The 21,648-nt window shown below is 37.2% G+C and overlaps 1 protein-coding gene across 8 annotated transcripts; it reads right to left on the minus strand.

Moving 5' to 3' along the window:
* Nucleotides 1-1,604: 1,604 nt before the first annotated feature.
* On the minus strand, nucleotides 1,605-11,152 carry LOC140892720 (uncharacterized). Of its 8 annotated transcripts, none has more exons than XM_073301692.1 (7): nucleotides 10,006-11,152; nucleotides 9,813-9,917; nucleotides 9,584-9,714; nucleotides 2,744-9,091; nucleotides 2,551-2,655; nucleotides 2,322-2,457; nucleotides 1,605-1,829 (listed from the first exon to the last, which is right to left on the minus strand). In XM_073301692.1, the coding sequence occupies exon 4, from the start codon at nucleotides 7,630-7,632 to the stop codon at nucleotides 5,533-5,535; it is 2,100 nt and encodes a 699-aa protein (XP_073157793.1). In that variant the 5' UTR covers nucleotides 7,633-9,091; nucleotides 9,584-9,714; nucleotides 9,813-9,917; nucleotides 10,006-11,152; the 3' UTR covers nucleotides 1,605-1,829; nucleotides 2,322-2,457; nucleotides 2,551-2,655; nucleotides 2,744-5,532. The 8 variants fall into 8 exon arrangements, with proteins under 8 accessions (XP_073157793.1, XP_073157787.1, XP_073157789.1 ...); XM_073301686.1 differs by having other exon boundaries at nucleotides 9,584-9,719; XM_073301688.1 differs by having other exon boundaries at nucleotides 9,813-11,152.
* Between the last annotated feature and the right edge of the window lie 10,496 nt (nucleotides 11,153-21,648).

Here is a 21,648-nt window from a genome sequence, read left to right on the forward strand (position 1 = left end):
CTCGCTCAACTCCCCATGCCAGCAAAATCCATAGGCGTAAGCAAACTTCACAGTAAAATTGTTCTTTAAATTTTTTTTATGGTGTCGCGTGAAATGATACTCCAAAAGCAGGAATCAACGCAAAATCTCTTGCTCCTAGTCAAGTAATTGTGGCGGAACACCTTGGCATCAAACTCCGACTCCACTAACGAATGCCGACTTCCGTTTCCGAAAAATCCTGGCATCCGACCACAAGATGTCGGCACGAGAGAACTGGATTTTTTTACAGATAAAAAGTTAGAAAGAAATGAAGGGTGAAAGGGAGATTAGTACTGTTCATATTTTTACTTCATCAAATATATAATATACAGAAGTAACTAAATTAATAGTGAAGCCCGAGTTTTGTAAACTCTGAAGTAAAATGTGCACGTTTACTTTGCCAATATTATTAATAACGAAAGTTGATTGTTACATATTACTTCGTAATTAATAAATGTTGAAGTAAATATTGATGAAGTTAAAGCCCACAATTTTAGTGGTGTAATAAATTAGATAATTTATTAAAAAGATTTAATTAATTTTGTCTAAATTTATTTGAACTTGAGATTATGAGTCCATGGTCCCCAAATCATCGGGCCAGGATCCTCTGCTGTTAAAAAATAACAGCATCCCGTGCTGTGGAGTGAAACGACGTCGTTTCATTGCAATCTTTATTTTTTATTTTTTTCAATTGAGATATTCACGCGAGCATCTTGTGAGATGTTCACGCGAACATCTCAATTAAAAACAAAAAAACAAGACAACACGAGATGCTATTTTCCTTGAAGAGCAGAAGATCCAAATCCCAAACGATCTTCACGCAATCAAGATTGATACTCTTAAATAATTAATATATAGATTAATTATTAATTCTCACAAATTGATTAAATAATAAAAAAAATTTAATAAAGAGAGTATATTTTATATTTGTAATTTGATTACAAATATAATTTATTTTGGAAAGAAATCGATATCATAACTATTTTAGACAATTTTGAGATATTTGATAATTATTTGAAAGTCAAATAATTTCAATATTAGAATTGGATATGGTCATGTGATTCTATAGAAATTCAAATAAGATTTGATTTTTTTTAATAATATACATCTAATATTAGATATTTGACCATTATTTAAAAATCAAAATTTTATATAATAATAGAATTATTATAAGTACTGGCTGTGTCTAATAACGAATATTATATATGACATCAACCTAAAATACTTATAATTTAAATTATTTCGATATAAATTATGTTTATTATTATTATTATTATTATTATTTTTAAAAAAAAGATCATAAAAAATCATATTTCTTAAAAATTATTTGATATTAAAAAACGAAAAAAATAATTTCATAAAGGAAAAACAAGCTAGTGTTCATTTATACAAGTATAAATTAAATATATTGCGTTAAAGGGACATTGTAGATATAGTATAAAAAATGGCAACAACTTAATCGTATTATATGATAATTATACAATAATTACTAAAACTGTTTATGTCACACCCCGAGACCGAGACGTGCCACCGACGTTGTTTCAAATTCATACAAATTATAAAACAACCAGCCTCGTAATACAGTATAAACAAAACCAGTCTATTATCATAAATAAACTTCAAAACATTGTCTTACAACTCGATAAATCCAAAATAACAAAACCAATGCGGAAGCGTCTAAAAACTTAATAACAAAATATTAATGCAAAAATCCCAATAATAAAAATAACGAAATTTAGTCTTAATATTCCTCTATCACCATCCCCAAAACATGTCTTGTTCACGATCCTCTAAATCGTCCTCTTCATCATCTGGAAGGGGAAAAGCAAGGGGTGAGTGTTTTGGGAAACACTCAGCAAGTGGGGGTCGATCGTTCATACCAAAATATACATATATATTTATTTCAAAACTCATGGCATAATTCAAATCATAAACATTCATATCATGTCTTAACATAACATGGCATAAACAACATCATAACATATTTGACATGATATAACATAATTTTTGACAAGACACTGAAATTCATCTCATTATTCGTGGCTAACTGATCAGTCCCCTATATGTAATCCCTCTAAGGGGTGAGGTCATAGAACGGTTATTATACCCACCGTATCAGGGCCATAACATAACATGGTTAGGAAATTCCCTTTCCACTCCTAACTCGAGTCATAACAGTGTCAAAACATATTTTCAACAAATCATAATCATGAACAATATTAAATAACAAAATTTCAACGATTAACATGAGCGATCGAATTTTGTAAAACATACATATAATTTTAAAACATAAGCCCACTTACCGAAATTATTTGAGTAATTAACAGGTGAAACTTTGACAACAAGGTAGGAGCAAGACCCTCAGAAATTTAGAGTTGAACTTCAAAAATCCGACCGATCTCTAAGCAATCTTTCTCCACAAAATCCTAATCCACTAATCTTAGAGATTAGAGATAAAATGGCAGATTAGTTACTTAATTAGTACAACAGGTCTTCGAAAAATGGCAAGGGAAAAGGACAAAGCTATCATACCTCTCAAGCCAAAAACAAAGTGCTTTCCCAATTCCTACACGTGACCAAGAAGAAAAGGTGGTCCAATCACAAGTCTTCTTTCTCCTCAAAATCTTTAGCCTTATCCTTCGAGATTAATGGAAGAAAAGGCAGAACCATGAGCCTTATTTTATTAATCCAGATTTTCAAATTAGGCAGAGAAGAGAAAACTTACGGACTCTCGATGACCCAACCGAGTACGAAGCCTTCAACCAAGCACGCCGAGAACAACTTGAGATTTCAGCTACCTTGGTACGAAGATTCAGCAGATACGATACTTGAAGTTTGAGCAGTCCGGGTTCGAAACTCCTCAGTGGCTAAGGCTCGAAAATTACCGGCAACTATGGTGATCAAACTTGAGAGGTTAAGAGAGTTTTTCGGGAGATGTATTGCCGAGAGAAGAGTGCTGAAAAAAAGTCGGTTCTTGCACTTAAATAGAAGGCTCAATATCGGCTCTAAATCCCGAGTCTTGAGGGAGAGGAAATTCTGATTCCATTAGACTTGGATTCGGTTGCTGATAATACACGATTTTTGTCCAAAATCTCGGTCATCAGATCTTGGAAAAAGTTAAGAAGAGATCTTTCCATATTAGCGTAATCTTGCCGACTAAGTTTCGGGATTTCACATCCCTCCCTCCTTATGAGAAGTTTCGTCCTCGAAACTTGAATTAACTTGCTCTTCAAATAAATAGGGATATTTCTCTTGCATCCTTTCTTTCAACTCCCAAGTAGCTTCTCTTTCAGTGTGATTTGACCATTGCACTTTGACGTAAGAAATGGTCCTTCGCCTAAGGACTTGGTCCATGGTATCCACTATTCGAATAGGGACTTCTTCATATTTTAGCTCTTCATTCAGATTACCATCAGTCACTAGTGGCTCAGCTTCTAAAATATGATTTGAGTTTGGAACATACTTTCTTAGCTGTGAAACATGAAACACATTGTGAACCCTTGACATAGCAGGTGGTAAAGCTAGTCGATAAGCCAATGTTCCTACTTTGTCGAGGATCTCAAATGGTCCCACATATCTTGGGTTCAATTTTCCAGCTCTGCAAAATCTCACGACTCCTTTCATAGGCGAAAGTTTGACGTAAGCCTTTTCGCCTACTTCAAATTCCAAAAGTCTCCTTTTTAAGTCTGCCCAACTTTTCTGGCGATCTTGTGCAGCTTTAAGTTTTTCTTTGATTATTGCAACCTTTCCCACTGTCTCTTGAATAATTTCGGGTCCAATAACAGCCTTTTCTCCGACTTCATCCCAATAGAGAGGAGAACGACATTTTCTCCCATACAGCGCTTCATACGGAGCCATTCCAATGCTGCTATGGTAGCTGTTGTTGTAAGCAAACTCGATTAAAGGTAAATGTTCGCTCCAATTGCTGCTAAAATCCAGGGCACATGCCCGCAGAATATCTTCAAGGGTTTGGATTGTCCTCTCAGTTTGGCCATCAGTTTGAGGGTGATAAGCCGTACTGAGTGTGACTTTACTCCCCATAGCTTGCTGAAAGCTCTTCCAAAAGCGCGATACAAATCTTGGATCTCTGTCTGACAAGATACTGACTGGAACCCCATGTAGCCGAACTATATTATCCATATATAGCGTAGCTAATTTGTCCAAACTATACTTCATGCGCACTGGTATGAAATGCGCAGATTTTGTGAGTCTATCTACGATAACCCAAATACCATCATGCCTCTGTTTTGATTCAGGGAGTCCCACCACAAAATCCATGGAAATGTGCTCCCATTTCCATTCCGGGATTTTTAATGGTTGTAGTAGCCCTCCAGGTCGCTGATGTTCTGCTTTAACCTGTTGGCATACTTGACACTTAGAGACTAATTCTGCGACATCCTTCTTCATTCCATTCCACCAAAAATTTCCTTTTAGATCTCTATACATCTTTGTACTCCCCGGATGTACTGAAAACTTTGACTTGTGTGCTTCAGACATGACTTCATTCCGAAGATCATTGACGTCTGGTACCCACAAACGTCCTTTCATCCAAAGGACTCCTTTGTCATCCACTTGAAAGTCTGGTAATTTTCCCTCTTTGATTTGTTTCTTGAACTCAGCCAACGACGGATCCAGCTCTTGAATCAATTTGACTGTTTCTCGGAGACACGATTGAGCCGTTAATGAAGCTAGAATCTTCTTGTTCATGTCTTTTCGACTCAAGGCGTCAGCCACTTTATTGGCCTTACCTGGATGGTAGCTTATGATTAGATCATAATCTTTTAAGAGTTCGATCCATCTTCTTTGTCTCATATTCAGCTCCTTCTGCGTGAATAAATATTTGAGACTTTGGTGATCAGTGAAAATTTCACACTTGGCACCGTAGAGGTAATGTCTCCAAATTTTCAGTGCGAACACCACTGCTGCTAACTCAAGATCATGAGTGGGGTAGTTTTTCTCATGAGGTTTCAATTGTCTAGATGCGTAGGAGATCACTCTCTCTTCTTGAATTAGCACGCATCCCAAACCTTCCTTTGATGCATCACTATAAATTGCAAAATATTTTCCTTCCTCAGGTAGCACTAGTACTGGTGTAGATGCTAACCTTTCTTTCAAGGTCCCGAAACTCTTTTCACAGTCTTCATTCCAATCGAACTTTACGTTCTTCTGGGTGAGTTTTGTAAGAGGTATAGCTATTGAGGAAAATCCTTCTACAAATTTTCGATAATAGCCAGCCAACCCCAGGAAGCTTCGAATTTCGGTCACTGACTTGGGTCTGGGCCAGTCTGTTATTGCTTCAACTTTCTTGGGATCCACTGAGACTCCGGCTGCTGAGATAATGTGTCCCAAGAATGCCACACTCCTTAACCAAAATTCACACTTCTTGAATTTGGCATAGAGTTTATTCTCCCTTAAGGTTTGCCGTGTAATACGAAGATGTTCTTTGTGATCCTCTTCACTAGGTGAGTATACGAGGATATCATCAATAAAAACCACCACGAACCTATCAAGAAACTATTTGAACACTCGGTTCATGAGGTCCATAAATGCTGCAGGGGAATTTGTCAAGCCGAACGGCATTACTAAAAATTCGTAGTGCCCATATCTTGTTCGGAAAGCCGTCTTCGGAATATCTTCTGCCTTGACCTTCAACTGGTGATAGCCCGCCCGCAGATCTAGTTTGGAGAAAACAGTAGCTCCTTTAAGTTGATCGAACAAGTCATCTATCCTTGGAAGAGGATACTTGTTCTTGATTGTGATCTTGTTGAGTTCTCTGTAATCTATACACAGTCTCATGCTTCCATCCTTCTTCTTGACAAATAAGACTGGGGCTCCCCACGGGGATGCACTCGGTCTAATTTGCTTCTTGTCCAGCAACTCTTGCAGTTGCTCTTTCAATTCCTTGAGTTCCACTGGTGCCATTCGGTAAGGAGCTTTCGAAATCGGAGCAGCACCAGGTTCTAGCTGAATTTCAAATTCAATCTCTCGGTTTGGAACCATTCCGGGCAGTTCCTCCGGAAAGACATCCGGAAACTCTCGTACAATCGGAAGGTCTTCTAGTTGGAGCTCTGGCTCTTCTTTTACCTCGCTCACCATAGCTAGGTAAACTTCTTTGCGACCTTTTATCGCCTTCCATGCTTGGGAGGCCGACAAGAGGGGTTTTCGCATCTTGATCTTACCTTGGAATGTAATTTCTTTGTGGTTTGGGGTTCGAAGTTTAACATTCTTATCCCGACAGTTAACCACTGCATGGTTTCTAGACAACCAATCCATCCCAAGGATAACATCAAATTCTACCATGTTGAGTTCAACCAAATCCGCATCAAAGATTTGTTCACAGACACACATCTTACATTTCCTATGTATCTTGAGTGTCTCAATTATCTTGTTAGTAGGGGTTGCTACTCTCAGTGGTTCAGTTAGTTTCTCATGGACAAGCCCTATCTTCTTAGTAAATCTCTTAGATATAAACGAATGAGTGGCAACACAATCAAATAAAACATATGCAGGCTTAATATTGATTAAAATGGTACCTGCCACGACTTCATTCGCGTCATCAGCCTCTTCTTGTGTGATAGCAAACACACGGGCGTTGGGCTTTGTATCTTTAGGTTGGGCCTGTGTAGCACTACCATTCGGCCCGGTCCTTGGCTTCATAGGATCAGGACAATCAGACATTCGGTGTCCCAATTTGCCACAGTTAAAACAAGCGCCAGTCTTCCGACGACACTCCCCTTCGTGTCGAAAATTGCAGGTAGGACATGGTTTGAACATTGGTCGATTAGGCGCAGGGGCAGTTCCCTTGAAGGATCCACCAGATTGGTTCGGGCGCTTGGGTGTTGGCCCGATAGCAGAAGATTGACCAGACAGAGGTCGTTTGCTCTTGAAGTCGTCTTCCCGACGTTTGATATCCGATTCAGCTCGGATAGCTGCTCCCATCAATTCTGCAAAGTTGGCAGGTTGAAAAACTGCTAATGCCGACTGGATTCGGCTATTCAATCCCTTTTTGAAACGGTGCAGTTTCAGTTCATCATCTCCCATAATGGTAGGGGCATAAGATCCGAGCTCATTAAACTTAGAAGTGTACTCCACCACTGTCATATCTGAAGTTTGTATGAGATTTTCAAATTCACTTAGCTTCTGAATTCGAACCTCAGCTGGAAAATACTGCTTCAGGAACGCAGTGCGAAACTGTTGCCATATGATTGCTCCGGCAGCTAACATAGCAGGCGAGACAGCTTCCCACCATTTCCTTGCTTTATCCTCCAGAAAAGGAATTGTTACCTCCACTTTAAGTGCTTCAGGGACTTCAAGTAAACGCAATTGGTCCTCCATTTTCTTCATCCAATTTCTTCCCACTTCTGGGTCAGCATCTCCCTTAAACATTTCAGTTCGGTTCTTACGGAGCGATTCATAATGGAATTTGACTCCGTTCTGAGCAGGTGGGTGAGGTGGCGGATTGCCGTTGCCATTGGTATTTCCCATCCCTTGGAGGGTCGTTGCTACTATTGCTGCGATAGCCGCAAGGTCTTCTCGGCTTAGATTGATTCTTGGAGGTGGATTCGCATTCTCCCCACGATTGTTGTTGCATGTTCTTGGGAGTTCTCCGGCCATTTCCTACAGTAAGGGAGTTCTAAGAGTTTTTCGAAACATGATACTTAAAAAAAAAAGGAAATAGAAGAATAAAATGAATCAATAAATAATCCCAAGAATAAAAGTTATTTTATTGATTCTCAAAATGTCATGAAGATAAATGAAGCAAAACAAACCAAGTTTCAAAACATCAAGGTATCTTGCTGAATCAAACAAAAACAATGCTGAATAAAAGGACTAAGCTAGATGAAAGCCTAATCTATAATCTCTCCATCGCCCATGGCTTCATTTTCCGCAGGAACAATTTCGGGGTTCTCTTCTGCCACCATGTCTACTTGTTGTAGGTGATTGATATGCTCGAGCAGGGCTGCGTTAAATTCATCACGAGCTTGCACAGAGTTTTGCAATACTTGCACTTGGTGTTGGAGTTCTAACGTTGCCATCATTCTTTGGTTGCTTAGGTCTTCGAGTAAAGTGATGGTAGCTAGGGACGACTCCAACTTCTTTTTCGTCTCCTCATGTTCCTTCTCTTCCTTATCAAGATAATATGCGAGTCTTTAGACGTCGGCTTCGAGGTGGTCCCGATGCTCCTCCATCTCACTCTTGTTCGCCTTTAGCTTCTTCATGTCTTCCATCATCTCCTCCTTCTCGTATTGCTCCACATATAGTGAAGTCCTCAATGACTCGATAACTTGCTCCTTGCTTCGAACAACGTTTTTGCGAGCCGTGACTTTGGTGCGAGCCATCTTCCTAGAATAAAGAGGAATGGGTTCAAGTTAGAATTCAAATTGATGAAATTTCAGGCAGAATTTATATAGAACAAGATTTTCGGGCAATATTTCCAAAAATGGAAAATTTTGAGATTTCTTTATGGGCAGAAACTACAAGTCGAGGGTGTCATGGGACAATTCGCGAAATTGGATTTCGAATTTTATAGGTGAAGTTATAAGCGTCCGAAAACTTTCCTAAAACGGCAAAAACGCAATTTCGGAGGCTTAAACGATTGAATTCGGGCTAAAAGCGTCATTAATCATACAAAGTATGTGTTTAACTCAGAAGATCGTTTCGGGTCAGGATACGTAGGGCTTTGGTCAAAATTTGACAACGTCAAATTTTTCGGTACGGAATCCCATCCGGATTTATGAACCTGGCGGCTCTGATACCACTAAAATGTCACGCCCCGAGACCGAGACGTGCCACCGGCGTTGTTTCAAATTCATACAAATTATAAAACAACCAGCCTTGTAGTACAGTATAAACCAAACCAGTCTATTATCATAAATAAACTTCAAAACATTGTCTTACAACTCGATAAATCCAAAATAACAAAACCAATGCGGAAGCGTCTAAAAACTTAATAACAAAATATTAATGCAAAAATCCCAATAATAAAAATAACGAAATTTAGTCTTAATATTCCTCTATCACCATCCCCAAAACATGTCTTGTTCACGATCCTCTAAATCGTCCTCTTCATCATCTGGAAGGGGAAAAGCAAGGGGTGAGTGTTTTGGGAAACACTCAGCAAGTGGGGGTCGATCGTTCATACCAAAATATACATATATATTTATTTCAAAACTCATGGCATAATTCAAATCATAAACATTCATATCATGTCTTAACATAACATGGCATAAACAACATCATAACATATTTGACATGATATAACATAATTTTTGACAAGACACTGAAATTCATCTCATTATTCGTGGCTAACTGATCAGTCCCCTATATGTAATCCCTCTAAGGGGTGAGGTCATAGAACGGTTATTATACCCACCGTATCAGGGCCATAACATAACATGGTTCAGAAATTCCCTTTCCACTCCTAACTCGAGTCATAACAGTGTCAAAACATATTTTCAACAAATCATAATCATGAACAATATTAAATAACAAAATTCCAACGATTAACATGAGCGATCGAATTTTGTAAAACATACATATAATTTTAAAACATAAGCCCACTTACCGAAATTATTTGAGTAATTAACAGGTGAAACTTTGACAACAATGTAGGAGCAAGACCCTCAGAAATTTAGAGTTGAACTTCAAAAATCCGACCGATCTCTAAGCAATCTTTCTCCACAAAATCCTAATCCACTAATCTTAGAGATTAGAGATAAAATAGCAGATTAGTTACTTAATTAGTACAACAGGTCTTCGAAAAATGGCAAGGGAAAAGGACAAAGCTATCATACCTCTCAAGCCAAAAACAAAGTGCTTTCCCAATTCCTACACGTGACCAAGAAGAAAAGGTGGTCCAATCACAAGTCTTCTTTCTCCTCAAAATCTTTAGCCTTATCCTTCGAGATTAATGGAAGAAAAGGCAGAACCATGAGCCTTATTTTATTAATCCAGATTTTCAAATTAGGCAGAGAAGAGAAAACTTACGGACTCTCGATGACCCAACCGAGTACGAAGCCTTCAACCAAGCACGCCGAGAACAACTTGAGATTTCAGCTACCTTGGTACGAAGATTCAGCAGATACGATACTCGAAGTTTGAGCAGCCCGGGTTCGAAACTCCTCAGTGGCTAAGGCTCGAAAATTACCGGCAACTATGGTGATCAAACTTGAGAGGTTAAGAGAGTTTTTCGGGAGATGTATTGCCGAGAGAAGAGTGCTGAAAAAAAGTCGGTTCTTGCACTTAAATAGAAGGCTCAATATCGGCTCTAAATCCCGAGTCTTGAGGGAGAGGAAATTCTGATTCCATAAGACTTGGATTCGGTTGTTGATAATACACGATTTTTGTCCAAAATCTCGGTCATCAGATCTTGGAAAAAGTTAAGAAGAGATCTTTCCATATTAGCGTAATCTTGCCGACTAAGTTTCGGGATTTCATAGTTTATCCCTATATTAGTTATTATATAGTTATAATTAATAAAACGTGAATAATAATAGTTTATATACTCAATAAAAAGCTTATAAGGTAGTGTTTGTAGCTTTTAAAAATTATTCAGATTTTATTAACATAATCAAAATTAAATTGTTAATAAAATTTTCATAATTTTTTGTTTTTAAAAGTTGCAAACAATACCTGTAATACAAAAAAGTTTTTTTATTTTCCAAGCAGACGTCCCTTTCTTGTTTTCCAAGCAGACGTCTCTCAAAATAAATAGAGAAGAAAGTCTTGAGTCCATGCATTGCAAGCGTACGTAATATTTCAACTAATTTTCCTTCCTGTTAAGGTTCGTCTTCAAATTTAATGACGTTTTTGGTTTAAATTTGGGTGAAGCAGAATCTAATTTCCCTTTAATTAAGTTGGATACTGATTGATAATGCTATAATTATTTGATTTGTAGTACGTACGTATTTGCTTGAAATTTTAGTTTTATGGGTCGAATTACATATTTTGATATGTAGCTAGTCGATGGAATCACAGCTTCAGCTTTCCAGAATTTTTGGACTTATAGACGTTGCTTTAATTAATTTTGCGATCGATTGAACATAATATACATATATATATTTTCTATGTGCACGTAGTTTTGCTTGTTACGACATTAATTGTCATGTTCGATCCGAGTTTAATTTTAATTGAATTTGAGGAATGTGTTGTGTTGTTTATATACATGTTTTATATATGCAGAAAAATTCAACCGGCAATTAAATGGGAAGTCATGATGGGCGTATTTTGAAGAAAACAATGGAGAGAGGGGCCTCTTGTCTAACTACAGGGATATATATTGGTTCCGCATTTGCTTTGATCACTCTACCCGAATTGGTAGTTATGCGATTCACTCAGCAAAGTTGATTGGACATTATATTGTGGGCTCACAAGTGCTTCAGTTTTTGCAACCTACGCTGCGGTCAATTTTTTGCTCGAGAAACACCGCAAGAAAGAAGACCTGATTAATCACACAGTTGGTAGTTTTGTGGCTGGTGCTGTAGGTTTCGGTTGCATAGGTGATGCTTAATTTAATTTGTTTTTATTGATTTATCTTAATAATTATTTGATGATTCATTATTTTATTATAATATATCCTTGACCTTGTGTGTGCATGTCTTCCAGTGTAGTACGTTTAAATAAATATTGCTTGATTAATTAGCTCATCTAATCTAATCTAATCAAGGCTTTGTGTACGTACGTGTATAGACAGATATTAGACATGGTGCATGATTCATTCATTCATGTAATGTTAGTTAACTCTCCTTCTTCATGTGGTGTTTTATGCCTATTTTGTTATTTTTCATGCGCATAATAATTAATACTCATCACTCCTCCTCCATGTTCATTTATGTGGTTCATTGTTTGATTTCTTGTGTACGTTTATATGCTAATTAATCTCCAAATCAACAATATTTGTGCAATGTGTGTGTGTGACAAACTAATCGTAAGGAGTAATGTCCGGGGGGTTAATTTAGTATTTGACGGATTGTGTTGCGAGGATGTGGAACAAATTTATAGTTAATTACCGATAAATGTACTTTCAACAAAGGATTTCTTGATTAATATCAATGCCCGGACTTCATCTTCATTAATTCCCTTCTTTCTTATTTTTTTTTCCTTTGATTTATTTAAAAGTGGTGCTGAATTTGTATATATTTCGATCGGCTGATATATATGACATTGTACTCTTTAGGGAGGAGCATGGGGAGGAGCATTCCAATGGCAATCGTTGGGGGAACTCTTTTTGCAATGATGCCTCCTATTTGTTCGTTTTTCAACATATTTTAAAAACCAAAAGAGTAGGGACTCTTGATAAATTTTACCCCTACACCTCTGATGAAAACTCCGAAGTTCATTAGTTCCAGCGCAAGATGCCAATTTCTTCAATTTTGTCGAAAACTTTATTGTTCAACTCTACTTTTTTTGTTTAATAATTCGGTTGGCTAGAATTGTTGATTGCATGGACACGTTCGTTTTGTTGGTTTGTCTGCAAATTTTTTTTTTGTATTTTGGAATACTCTTACTAGCTAGCAAGTGCAAATGTTACTTGGATTTTGTTGCTGAATTAATTGGTTTGTTGATTAGGAAAAAATTTATATGATCCATAATATACAAATGTTTTAATCATTCTGAACAAAAATTGAGTACTTTTTACATGTCAGCAAGGTTGATGAAAAGAAGATGCCTAATTATAATCATATATTGAATTTGTCAAGATAATGATAATTATGCTTATTTGACATCACAAATTTGCTGGATACGTAATTATAACCAATTTATTTTTCTTTTATAATTTTGTTTTAAAAAAACAAACTAATAATCATTTTTTTATAGGAAATAATCATTTTCTTGACTGCGCCAAAACTTGTAATTTGCCTTCCTCCGTAAAGTTCTGTTTTCAAGATTCTATGTTTGAACAACAATTTGAACTTTTGGAGAACTGATAATTGTACGTGTTTATGTGTGTTTATTCAAATAATTATGTTATGAATCAATCCGAAATTTGGTTATCGAGAATTCACCAAGCAAATGAAACACACAGATAAGAACAATAATCCCAGAAAGCAGATAAAACCAACGCACATAGATCAATCAACCAACTCACGCGAAAGCGATTAAACGACGCAAGTATTTACGTGGTTCGACAATGAATTTGCCTACGTCCACGGGAGAGCAACACAACACTTTTATTAATCACCAACAGAACAACCCAAGCTCAAGAACAAAGCTTATTACAGAGATGGACTCAGACAAACTATCAAGCTAGATACAGACACGATTCAAGCTATTGATACTTGAATCTTTCCGTCACAATCTACGCTTAGTTTTCTCCTCCGAAATCTCTCCTTCTTCTCTCTCAATATATTCTGAAGAATTTTGATTTTCTGTTATTCTCGTTGCGGCCAGCTTCCATCTGCTTATATAGAGAATTAGACCGACTTTCATCTTGGGCTTTAGGTCAACAGTAACTTACGACCCAAATATAAAGTCAACCTGGTCCAGCCCGATAAGCCTTCATTCATCAGTCTGATCTGCCCTCGTGTTTCGATCTGCATCGATCTGCCTGCAAGCTTCCAGCTTCTCGGACACTTCATCTGACTTCTAACCAAGTCACAATACTCGAGCAATCTATCTACATGAACTCATCCGAAGAATCATCTGACCATCACATCGATCTGATCCCAGTATACGACCTGGGCCATGAACTCATCTGAACACCGAGCTCATCTGATCTGTACTATTCGATCCGATCTCTTCTCTATACCCATTCAAACTGATAGAAGTATACTTCAACAATCTCCACCTTGATTCTTTCAGGTTGAATGCTGCTCTCCATCCTAGCCGTCTTGGCTAATTTTCAATCACCGCATTAACTAATTCCAAACATTTCTTGAACTTAGCATACGGCAGTGACTTAGTCATAGCATCTGTAGGGTTTTTTTCTGATGCTATCTTCACAAGGATCACATCTCCTTTTTCAATCACATCTCTCACGAAATGCATCTTCACATCTATATGTTTCGATTGTTCATGATAGACTTGGTGTTTTGTCAAGTGTATTGCACTTTGATTGTAACAGTGTACTACAACTTGATCTTGTTTTACACCCAACTTCGCTATCATTCCTTTTAACCACAATCCTTATTTTATGGCCTCAGTAACACTTATGAATATTGTCTCAGTGGTAGAAAGAGCAACCACTGACTGTAAATTTGACTTCCAGGTGATCGCTGTGCCATAAAAGGTGAACACATAACCAGTCAATGACTTTCTCGTGTCTATGTTTCCAGCAAAATCCGAATCCACATATCCAACTACCGGATCAATTCCATCTTGCTGTTTCTCAAACTTCAATCCCAACCCAGTTGTGTTTATGAGATATCGGAGAATCCACTTAAGTGCTTCCCAATGATATGTTCCCGGATTAGCCATAAATCTTGACACTACACTGATTTCATATGCCAGATCAGGCCTACTACACACCATTTCATATATGAGACTCTCCACTCCACTACCATATGGAATACCAGCCATCTTCATCTTGTCTTCCTCACTTTCAAGTGACTGATTCGCAGATAGCTTCAAATGCTGTCCCAGAGGGATCAAGACAGATTTTGCTTGATTCATGTTATGCCTCAGAACAACCTTCTTCAAGTAGTTCTTCTGACTCAGATGAATCTCCTATCTTTTCCTGTTTCTCACTATATCCATGCCCAGAATTCTCTTCGTTTCACCCAGATCTTTCATCTCAAACTCTGTGTTAAGATGTTGTTTCAAGGATGATATCTCTGTCCTACTTTTACTTGCAATCAATATATCATCAACGTAAATCAGTAGGTACAAGATAACCTGTCTTTCATCTTTTTTCAGATAGACACATCTGTCATATTGGCTTCTCACAAACCAATATCAATCAAGAACTCATCAAACCTTTTGTTCCACTGCCTCGGACTCTGCTTCAGCCCATACAATGATTTTCTCAGTAAGCAGACTTTGTTCTGGGTTTTCTGATGTATGAAGCCCTTTGGTTGTTCCATGTAAATGGTTTCTTCCAGGTCACCGTGTAGAAACGCAGTTTTCACATCCATCTGCTCAAGCTCCAAGTTGAGCTGGTTCACCAGTGCTAACATAATCCGGATGACAATGTTTGACCACTGGAGAATAGACCTCGTTAAAATCTATCTCTTCTACTTGACCAAAACTATTTGCAACCAATCTTTCTTTATACTTGATCTGATCTGTACCAAGAGTTCCTTCCTTCTGTTTATAGATCCACTTGCATCCCAATGTCTTTTGATGCTTCGGTCTGTCTACTAGCTTCCAGGTTTAATTCTTCTCGAGTGAGTTCATCTCTTCATTCATAGCTTCAATCCACTTATTTTTCTGTTTACTCGCCATAGCTTCATCATAAGTATTTGGCTCTGAATACTCCACCTCCTCAGCTACTGTAAGTGCATACCAAGCCAGATCAGCTTCACCAAACCTCTTAGGAGCTCTGATCTCCCTTCTGGTTCTGTCCCTTGCAAGATTGTAAGTGCTCAAATCCACTGTTTGATCTCTTGCTGTCACATTCTCATCTTGCATCTCTTCTGACCCTTCATCTGGCACAGAAGACTCCACCTGAATCGGTAGTTTATCACTGATCTGACTGTCATTTCCATCTGTATTCATTTTATATCTCAGTTTGGATTCATCAAACTTCACATCCCTGGTGTTGAAGAACTTTGGACCTCTTGACTCCAAGTTCCAAACTTTATAACCCTTCACACCATCCGGATACCCAATGAATATACATCTGACTGTCCTTGCTTCCAACTTGTCTTGTTTCAGATGAGCATATGCAAGACATCCGAATACCCTCAAGTTTGAGTAGTCTGCAGGTGTTCCACTCCACTTCTCCATTGGTGTCTTGAAACCAATCGCACTGGATGGACACCTATTGACCAAATAGCACGCAGTAGATAATGCTTCTCCCCAGAAGGACTTAGGAAGAGAAGCATTGATCAACATACATCTGACCCTTTCCAGAAGAGTTCTGTTCATTCTCTCTGCCAGACCATTTTGCTTTGGCGTTTCTACCACTGTTCTGTGTCTAGTAGTGCCTTTCTCCTTACATAGCTTGACAAACTTATCTGATAAGTATTCCAGCCCATTATCTGTTCTCAGGTGTTTAACTCTTCGATCACTCTTGTTCTCAACTGCCAGCAGTCATTCTCTGAACTTATCATATGCTTCATCCTTAGTCTTTAAGATGAATATCCATACTCTCCTTGAGTAATCATCCACACTACTCGAGCTCATATTCTACTACTCGAGCTCGAACTCGAGCTCGATCGAGTAGTAAAATATGAGCTCGAGCTCGAGCTCGAGCTTTTATATTATATATATATATAAATTAAAAATATATTAATAAATAAATAAATATAATATTATATTATATATATCATAAAATAAATAAATATAATAAATATAATAAAATTAATTAAATATTATAAATAAATTAATATATAAATATAATATAATATTATATATATTATATTTATATTTATATTATTTTTTAATATATATATATGTGGCTTATCGAGTAGCTCGCGAGCTACTCGATCACATAGTTTCAAAGCTCGACTCGAGCTCGATTGTATGCTCGAGCTACTCGAGCTCGAGCTCGGTCAAATCGAGCTCGAGTCGAGCTTTGACCGAGCTACTGTTAGAGTAGGTGCCCGTCGAGCCAATGTGTTGGCCGATGGTCCTTGAGAGAACTCTTGTATGACAATCTTTATTTTAATAATATTTGACATTATTTTATTTGGCACATCTTTATCTTTATACCCATGCAAGCTGCATAGATAAAGCCCTTGAATATACAAATAGTAGAAAGAATATAAGATGGTCATGTGATGACTGTCATGAAACTCATATTTGGAATACTGTATATTCTAAACTGTTCCTAGTCGATTCAGCCGCCATAAAGAAGGATAAAGGCCGCTCGAGCTTGAGACTAGTATTTGCGATGTGAGTACCATGTTTCATTGGTAGGGGACATGGAGATGTCCAAGCATGCAAATAGGTGCTCCTTGTAGAGTGCACTGAACAACCCTCCCTAAAGGATTTTCCAAGTGGTTCTCACTTATCGAGTGGAGAAGTCCTAGTTTATGGTTGTACACCATTAGTCCTATAACCCGGGACAACATGGAGACTCTATATGCTAGTGCTTCACTTTGACTTGTTTACCGACTCATCTGGGGTCATCAGGTGGCAATGTTGGGTGTTGTGACGAAACATATAGGAGTCAATGCATTGTAGTCGGGGATTCACCGCTTACCTATGGGTATGGATATCCTATGTTATATCATGCATACGTAGCTTGAAATCTCTGATCAGAGTAAGTGGTAATTAAGAAAGGAGTTTCTTGAATTACACTTTCGATGCAACTACGGCATGACGCATAGTTATCGATTCAATGACAACTCTCGATAAACCAATGGTTGTCGAATCGGTCGGGATATATGAGTTGAAGGGACCGTACTGTACGCTAACCATAATTGATTGGTTCTTGCAGGCACTATCATTTGATACCTAGGGAGTCATGTAAGCAATGCTGCTAGATGTTTACATGACTGGTTGGGTACTATCAGACTTGAGTTTTCTGACGTTCTTATTATCAATGTGTTGATTAATAAGAATGAAGCTATCTAGGGTATGCTCATATAAGGGACTTGTTGATCCTGAATCACATGGAGATGTGAACCCACTGCTAGTTGTATCAGTGAACCATTGAGGGTCACACAAGTACTAGCTTTCTAGATCCCGTTGAGATTAAAATTAGTTCATTGTGTTGAACAACTTATAAAGGAGTTTATAAGTAAAATAAATTAGAAGTTTGACTTCTAAATTGGAGAATGAATGGAATAAGTAACTTTTAATTTGTGAATGTGTTCCAAGATTAAAAGTTGACTTAAAATAATTAGTTTATGAAAATGGTGATTTTCTAAACTATTATTTTGAACTTAGTTAATTAATTCAAGTGTTGAATTAATTTAACACTAGTAGACATTTTAATGTACAAATAATTAAATTAATTCAAGTGTTGAATTAATTAAACACTATTGAGTCTAGTAGAGCTCAAATTAATATAGTGTTGTATAATTATTGATACTAGTGGACTTGAATGGGTTCAAGTTAAATTTAATTAATTGATTAAACTTAAATGGATTTAGGTTTAATAATTAATTAAAAATAAGTTCAAATGACATTTGAATATATATATTTATATATGTATATATATATAGGCGTGTATATATATATATATATATATATATATATATATATATGATATATTTATGTGTGTGTATGGAATTTGAAGGGTTGAAAGATGGTTTGCAATTTTCCATGCATGTCTTGCAATTTTCCATGCATGGCTTAATTGTACTCATTAATCCCTCTCCTTTAATATATTATTTGGAATAATATATACACACACACAATCCATTCCATTCCAACAACTTGAAGTGGCCGAAACTTTCTCCAAGAATTCTCCAAGTTTTTTTTTTTTTTTTCAATTTTTGTGGAGAAGGAAAAGAAAATCTCAATGAAAAATCCTCTAAATATTCTAGTGCATATTTAGAGTGGATTTAGATCGTCTAGTCGTGGACCTAATTCGGAGGCTCGAAGAGTTGAATCCATTTTGAGCAAGGAGTGCTCTTGGAAGCTTGTAGATTGAGTCTACCATTTTTCAAGAGCCTAGTTGTTTATCAACTTGGTTGGAGCCATAAATCAATCTTTGAGATTGATAGGTAAAATTCTAAACACCCTATAGTTATTTGAGTTTTTGAATACTACACAAGTGCTCGGATTTCTTTTATTAAAAATTTTATATTTCCGCTGCGTTTCCGGGCACGAGTTAACCGATCCCCTTCAGTGGTATCAGAGCCTAGGTTACTCTTTTGTGTAGTATTTGTTGGATATTATATTGAGGTCAATTTCTAACCGCATGAGAAAATCAATATTTTAACTTTTAGGGCAAATTTTATAAAAATTATTTTTTTTTATTTTCGGGCAGCCCAAGGTGTCCTAGGGGCAGCCGTGGGCTGCCCCATATTTTTAATAATAATAATAAAAAATATATTTTTTGGCCGGAATCCGGCGACGAAGTTTCGGTGACGACTATGACGACTTGAGTTTTTCAAAAGGTGTTTTGGAATATCATGTGTCATAGGCCCTAAATTGTTAAATATATTATAATTGATTTTTGTGAAAAATTAAACTTTATAATATGTGATTTTTCTCATAAAATAAATAGTTAAAGTGTGACTTTGATTATTTATAGTAAATTGTGATTTACAAGAAATTCAATTATAAATAAATTAATTTGAAAGTAAACAAAGGTGTTTGTTTATTTTGTTAATTTATTTTATAATTGTGGTGGTTAGTGATTGGACCAAGATATATAATATTTGATCAATTAATTATTGAGATAATTAATTGATGGTGTATGATATGTGATATTGTGCATGAAGGATGATTAAAAGTCCAAGACCAATTTTCTAGGTGTATGCTAGGATATTTTGTGTTGAATGGTTGTAATAATTATCAAATTACAAAGTGGGCTTGATTTATGGCCCGTTCCCACCCCATGAGATGTATCCTTATTTGCCATGGATATTTTCATGTAAAATATTTGATAGCGGAAGTTCAAGATTGGAAGATGGTGGGCCATGATGAATTATGAAGATACAAGACATGTAAATATTCGAAGCTTATGTAATTGTTGCATTTGCATCCCATGCATTCCCTAGGAATTGGACCTAGGCCCGTGTTTGGCTCACACGGGCCAAATAGTTTTTGGGGCGATTGATCATCCTTGTTAATTAGTATGTGCGTTATTATTTTATAATAACAAATTTGCATGAATCCGACAAACATACGATCAAACATGGCGATCTTTAAAATTAATGATGATACCTTTTTAAAATTAAAAACCCTAATTTTGAATTAGATTCAAAATTTATATCAAGCCCGAAAAGGGGAATTATAAATTTGTTTATAATTTCCATGTCTTCCATCGACAATGGATGCATGACGAACGCTACCCGTATTCAATGCTCGGCTCATATTATTGGGGGGGGGGGGGGGGGCTTGGATGCCGAAAAGCTGTGACATCCATTGACATGGTGATGTGAACTACGTGGAACTCCCATGACTTCGGCTCATATTATTGGGGGAACTCATGGCGACCGTCCATTAAGGTTCGATATCGATGGGTAAGGCTTGACACGTAAAGATGAACGACGTCATATTATTGGGTCCTAATCAAGCGTGAGACAAAAGTTTACGTAAGGGTTGCATGGAGATGCAATTGGAAACTACCTTTTAGAAATTATGATTGGCTGATATTATTCGGGAACGTAATTGGCTAATTGGACCTTATGTACCTACTGAGGAAAGGAGTTTCCCGTTTTTACTAGAGGGTAGTAAAAATGTCAAAACAGTGGGAGTAAATATTTATAAAGTTAAAGTCCATACTTTATATCTTATTAAATATTTTAAAATAGTCATTGACATTTATCTGTTATTATTTTTCAGTACAAGTTTTTGAAAATGTCATCAATTCGCAATCCGTTGTCTGCAATACTCGACAAACATTTACTGACCGGTCCAAATTACCTCGATTGGCTAAGAAATTTGAAAATTGTCTTGAACTCGGAGAGGATTGCATACACACTTGATGAGTCGCCCCCTGATACGACTCCGACTGATTGTAGCCCTGAGGAGCTACAGACTTACAAGGATTGGTGTGACCATGACTTGAAAGCCAAGTGTTATATGCAGGCTTCTATGAATGATGAGCTTCAGCGACGTTTTGAGAGTGCAAAGCATGCTGCTGACATTCATTTGCATCTCAAAGAACTCTTTGGTGAACAAACACGCCCACTTCGACATGTGATTGTCAAGGAGCTAATCACTTTGCACATGCGAGATGGGGCTTCGGTCCATGAGCATGGCCTGAAGTTGATTGGGCTCGTGGAGAAACTCGTTAGCATGGATCTTGTGCTACCAACTGAGTTGACCACAGACGTGTTGCTCTTGTCACTACCTAGCTCATTTGATCCTTTTGTGGTGAATTTCAACATGAACAGGTTAGATCCAACTCTTGAGGAGTTGGTTAACATTCTTGTTACGTTTGAATCCACAATCAAGAAAGAGAAGCCGGTTCTTTATGTGGGATCTTCATCTGGTTCAAAGAATAGACCACATGGGAAAGGAAAGAAGCGTTCCTTCCATGCTCCCAAAAAGAACGTGCCCTTGAAGAGGCAAGCTCCGAGTCCCGTTGTGGTAGCCACACCAGTTAAGGCTAACAAGACTAATGACGTCTGTCATCACTGTAAGAAACCTGGACATTGGAAGCGTAATTGCAAGGAATATCTTGACCAGAATAGTTCTGGAAAAGGTATGTTCTACATTGAAGTAAACATTTCACTTAACTCTTCTTCTTGGGTATTGGATATCGGCTGTGGCTCACATCTCTGTAATGATTTGCAGGTGATGGCAAGAAGTAGGAGACTCAGAGATGGTGAGACCTTCTTGAGGATGGGCAATGGGGAAAGAGTTGCAGCCAAAGCTATTGGAGATGTTTACTTATTGTTGGAC

Source organism: Henckelia pumila, chromosome 3 (assembly GCF_033568475.1).
Source record: "Henckelia pumila isolate YLH828 chromosome 3, ASM3356847v2, whole genome shotgun sequence".
In the NCBI taxonomy this organism is placed as follows: domain Eukaryota; kingdom Viridiplantae; phylum Streptophyta; class Magnoliopsida; order Lamiales; family Gesneriaceae; genus Henckelia; species Henckelia pumila.

Excerpts from the sequence above, each read along its gene's own strand:
- LOC140892720 (XM_073301692.1), bottom strand. The coding sequence starts at position 7,632 with ATGGCCGGAGAACTCCCAAGAACATGCAACAACAATCGTGGGGAGAAT.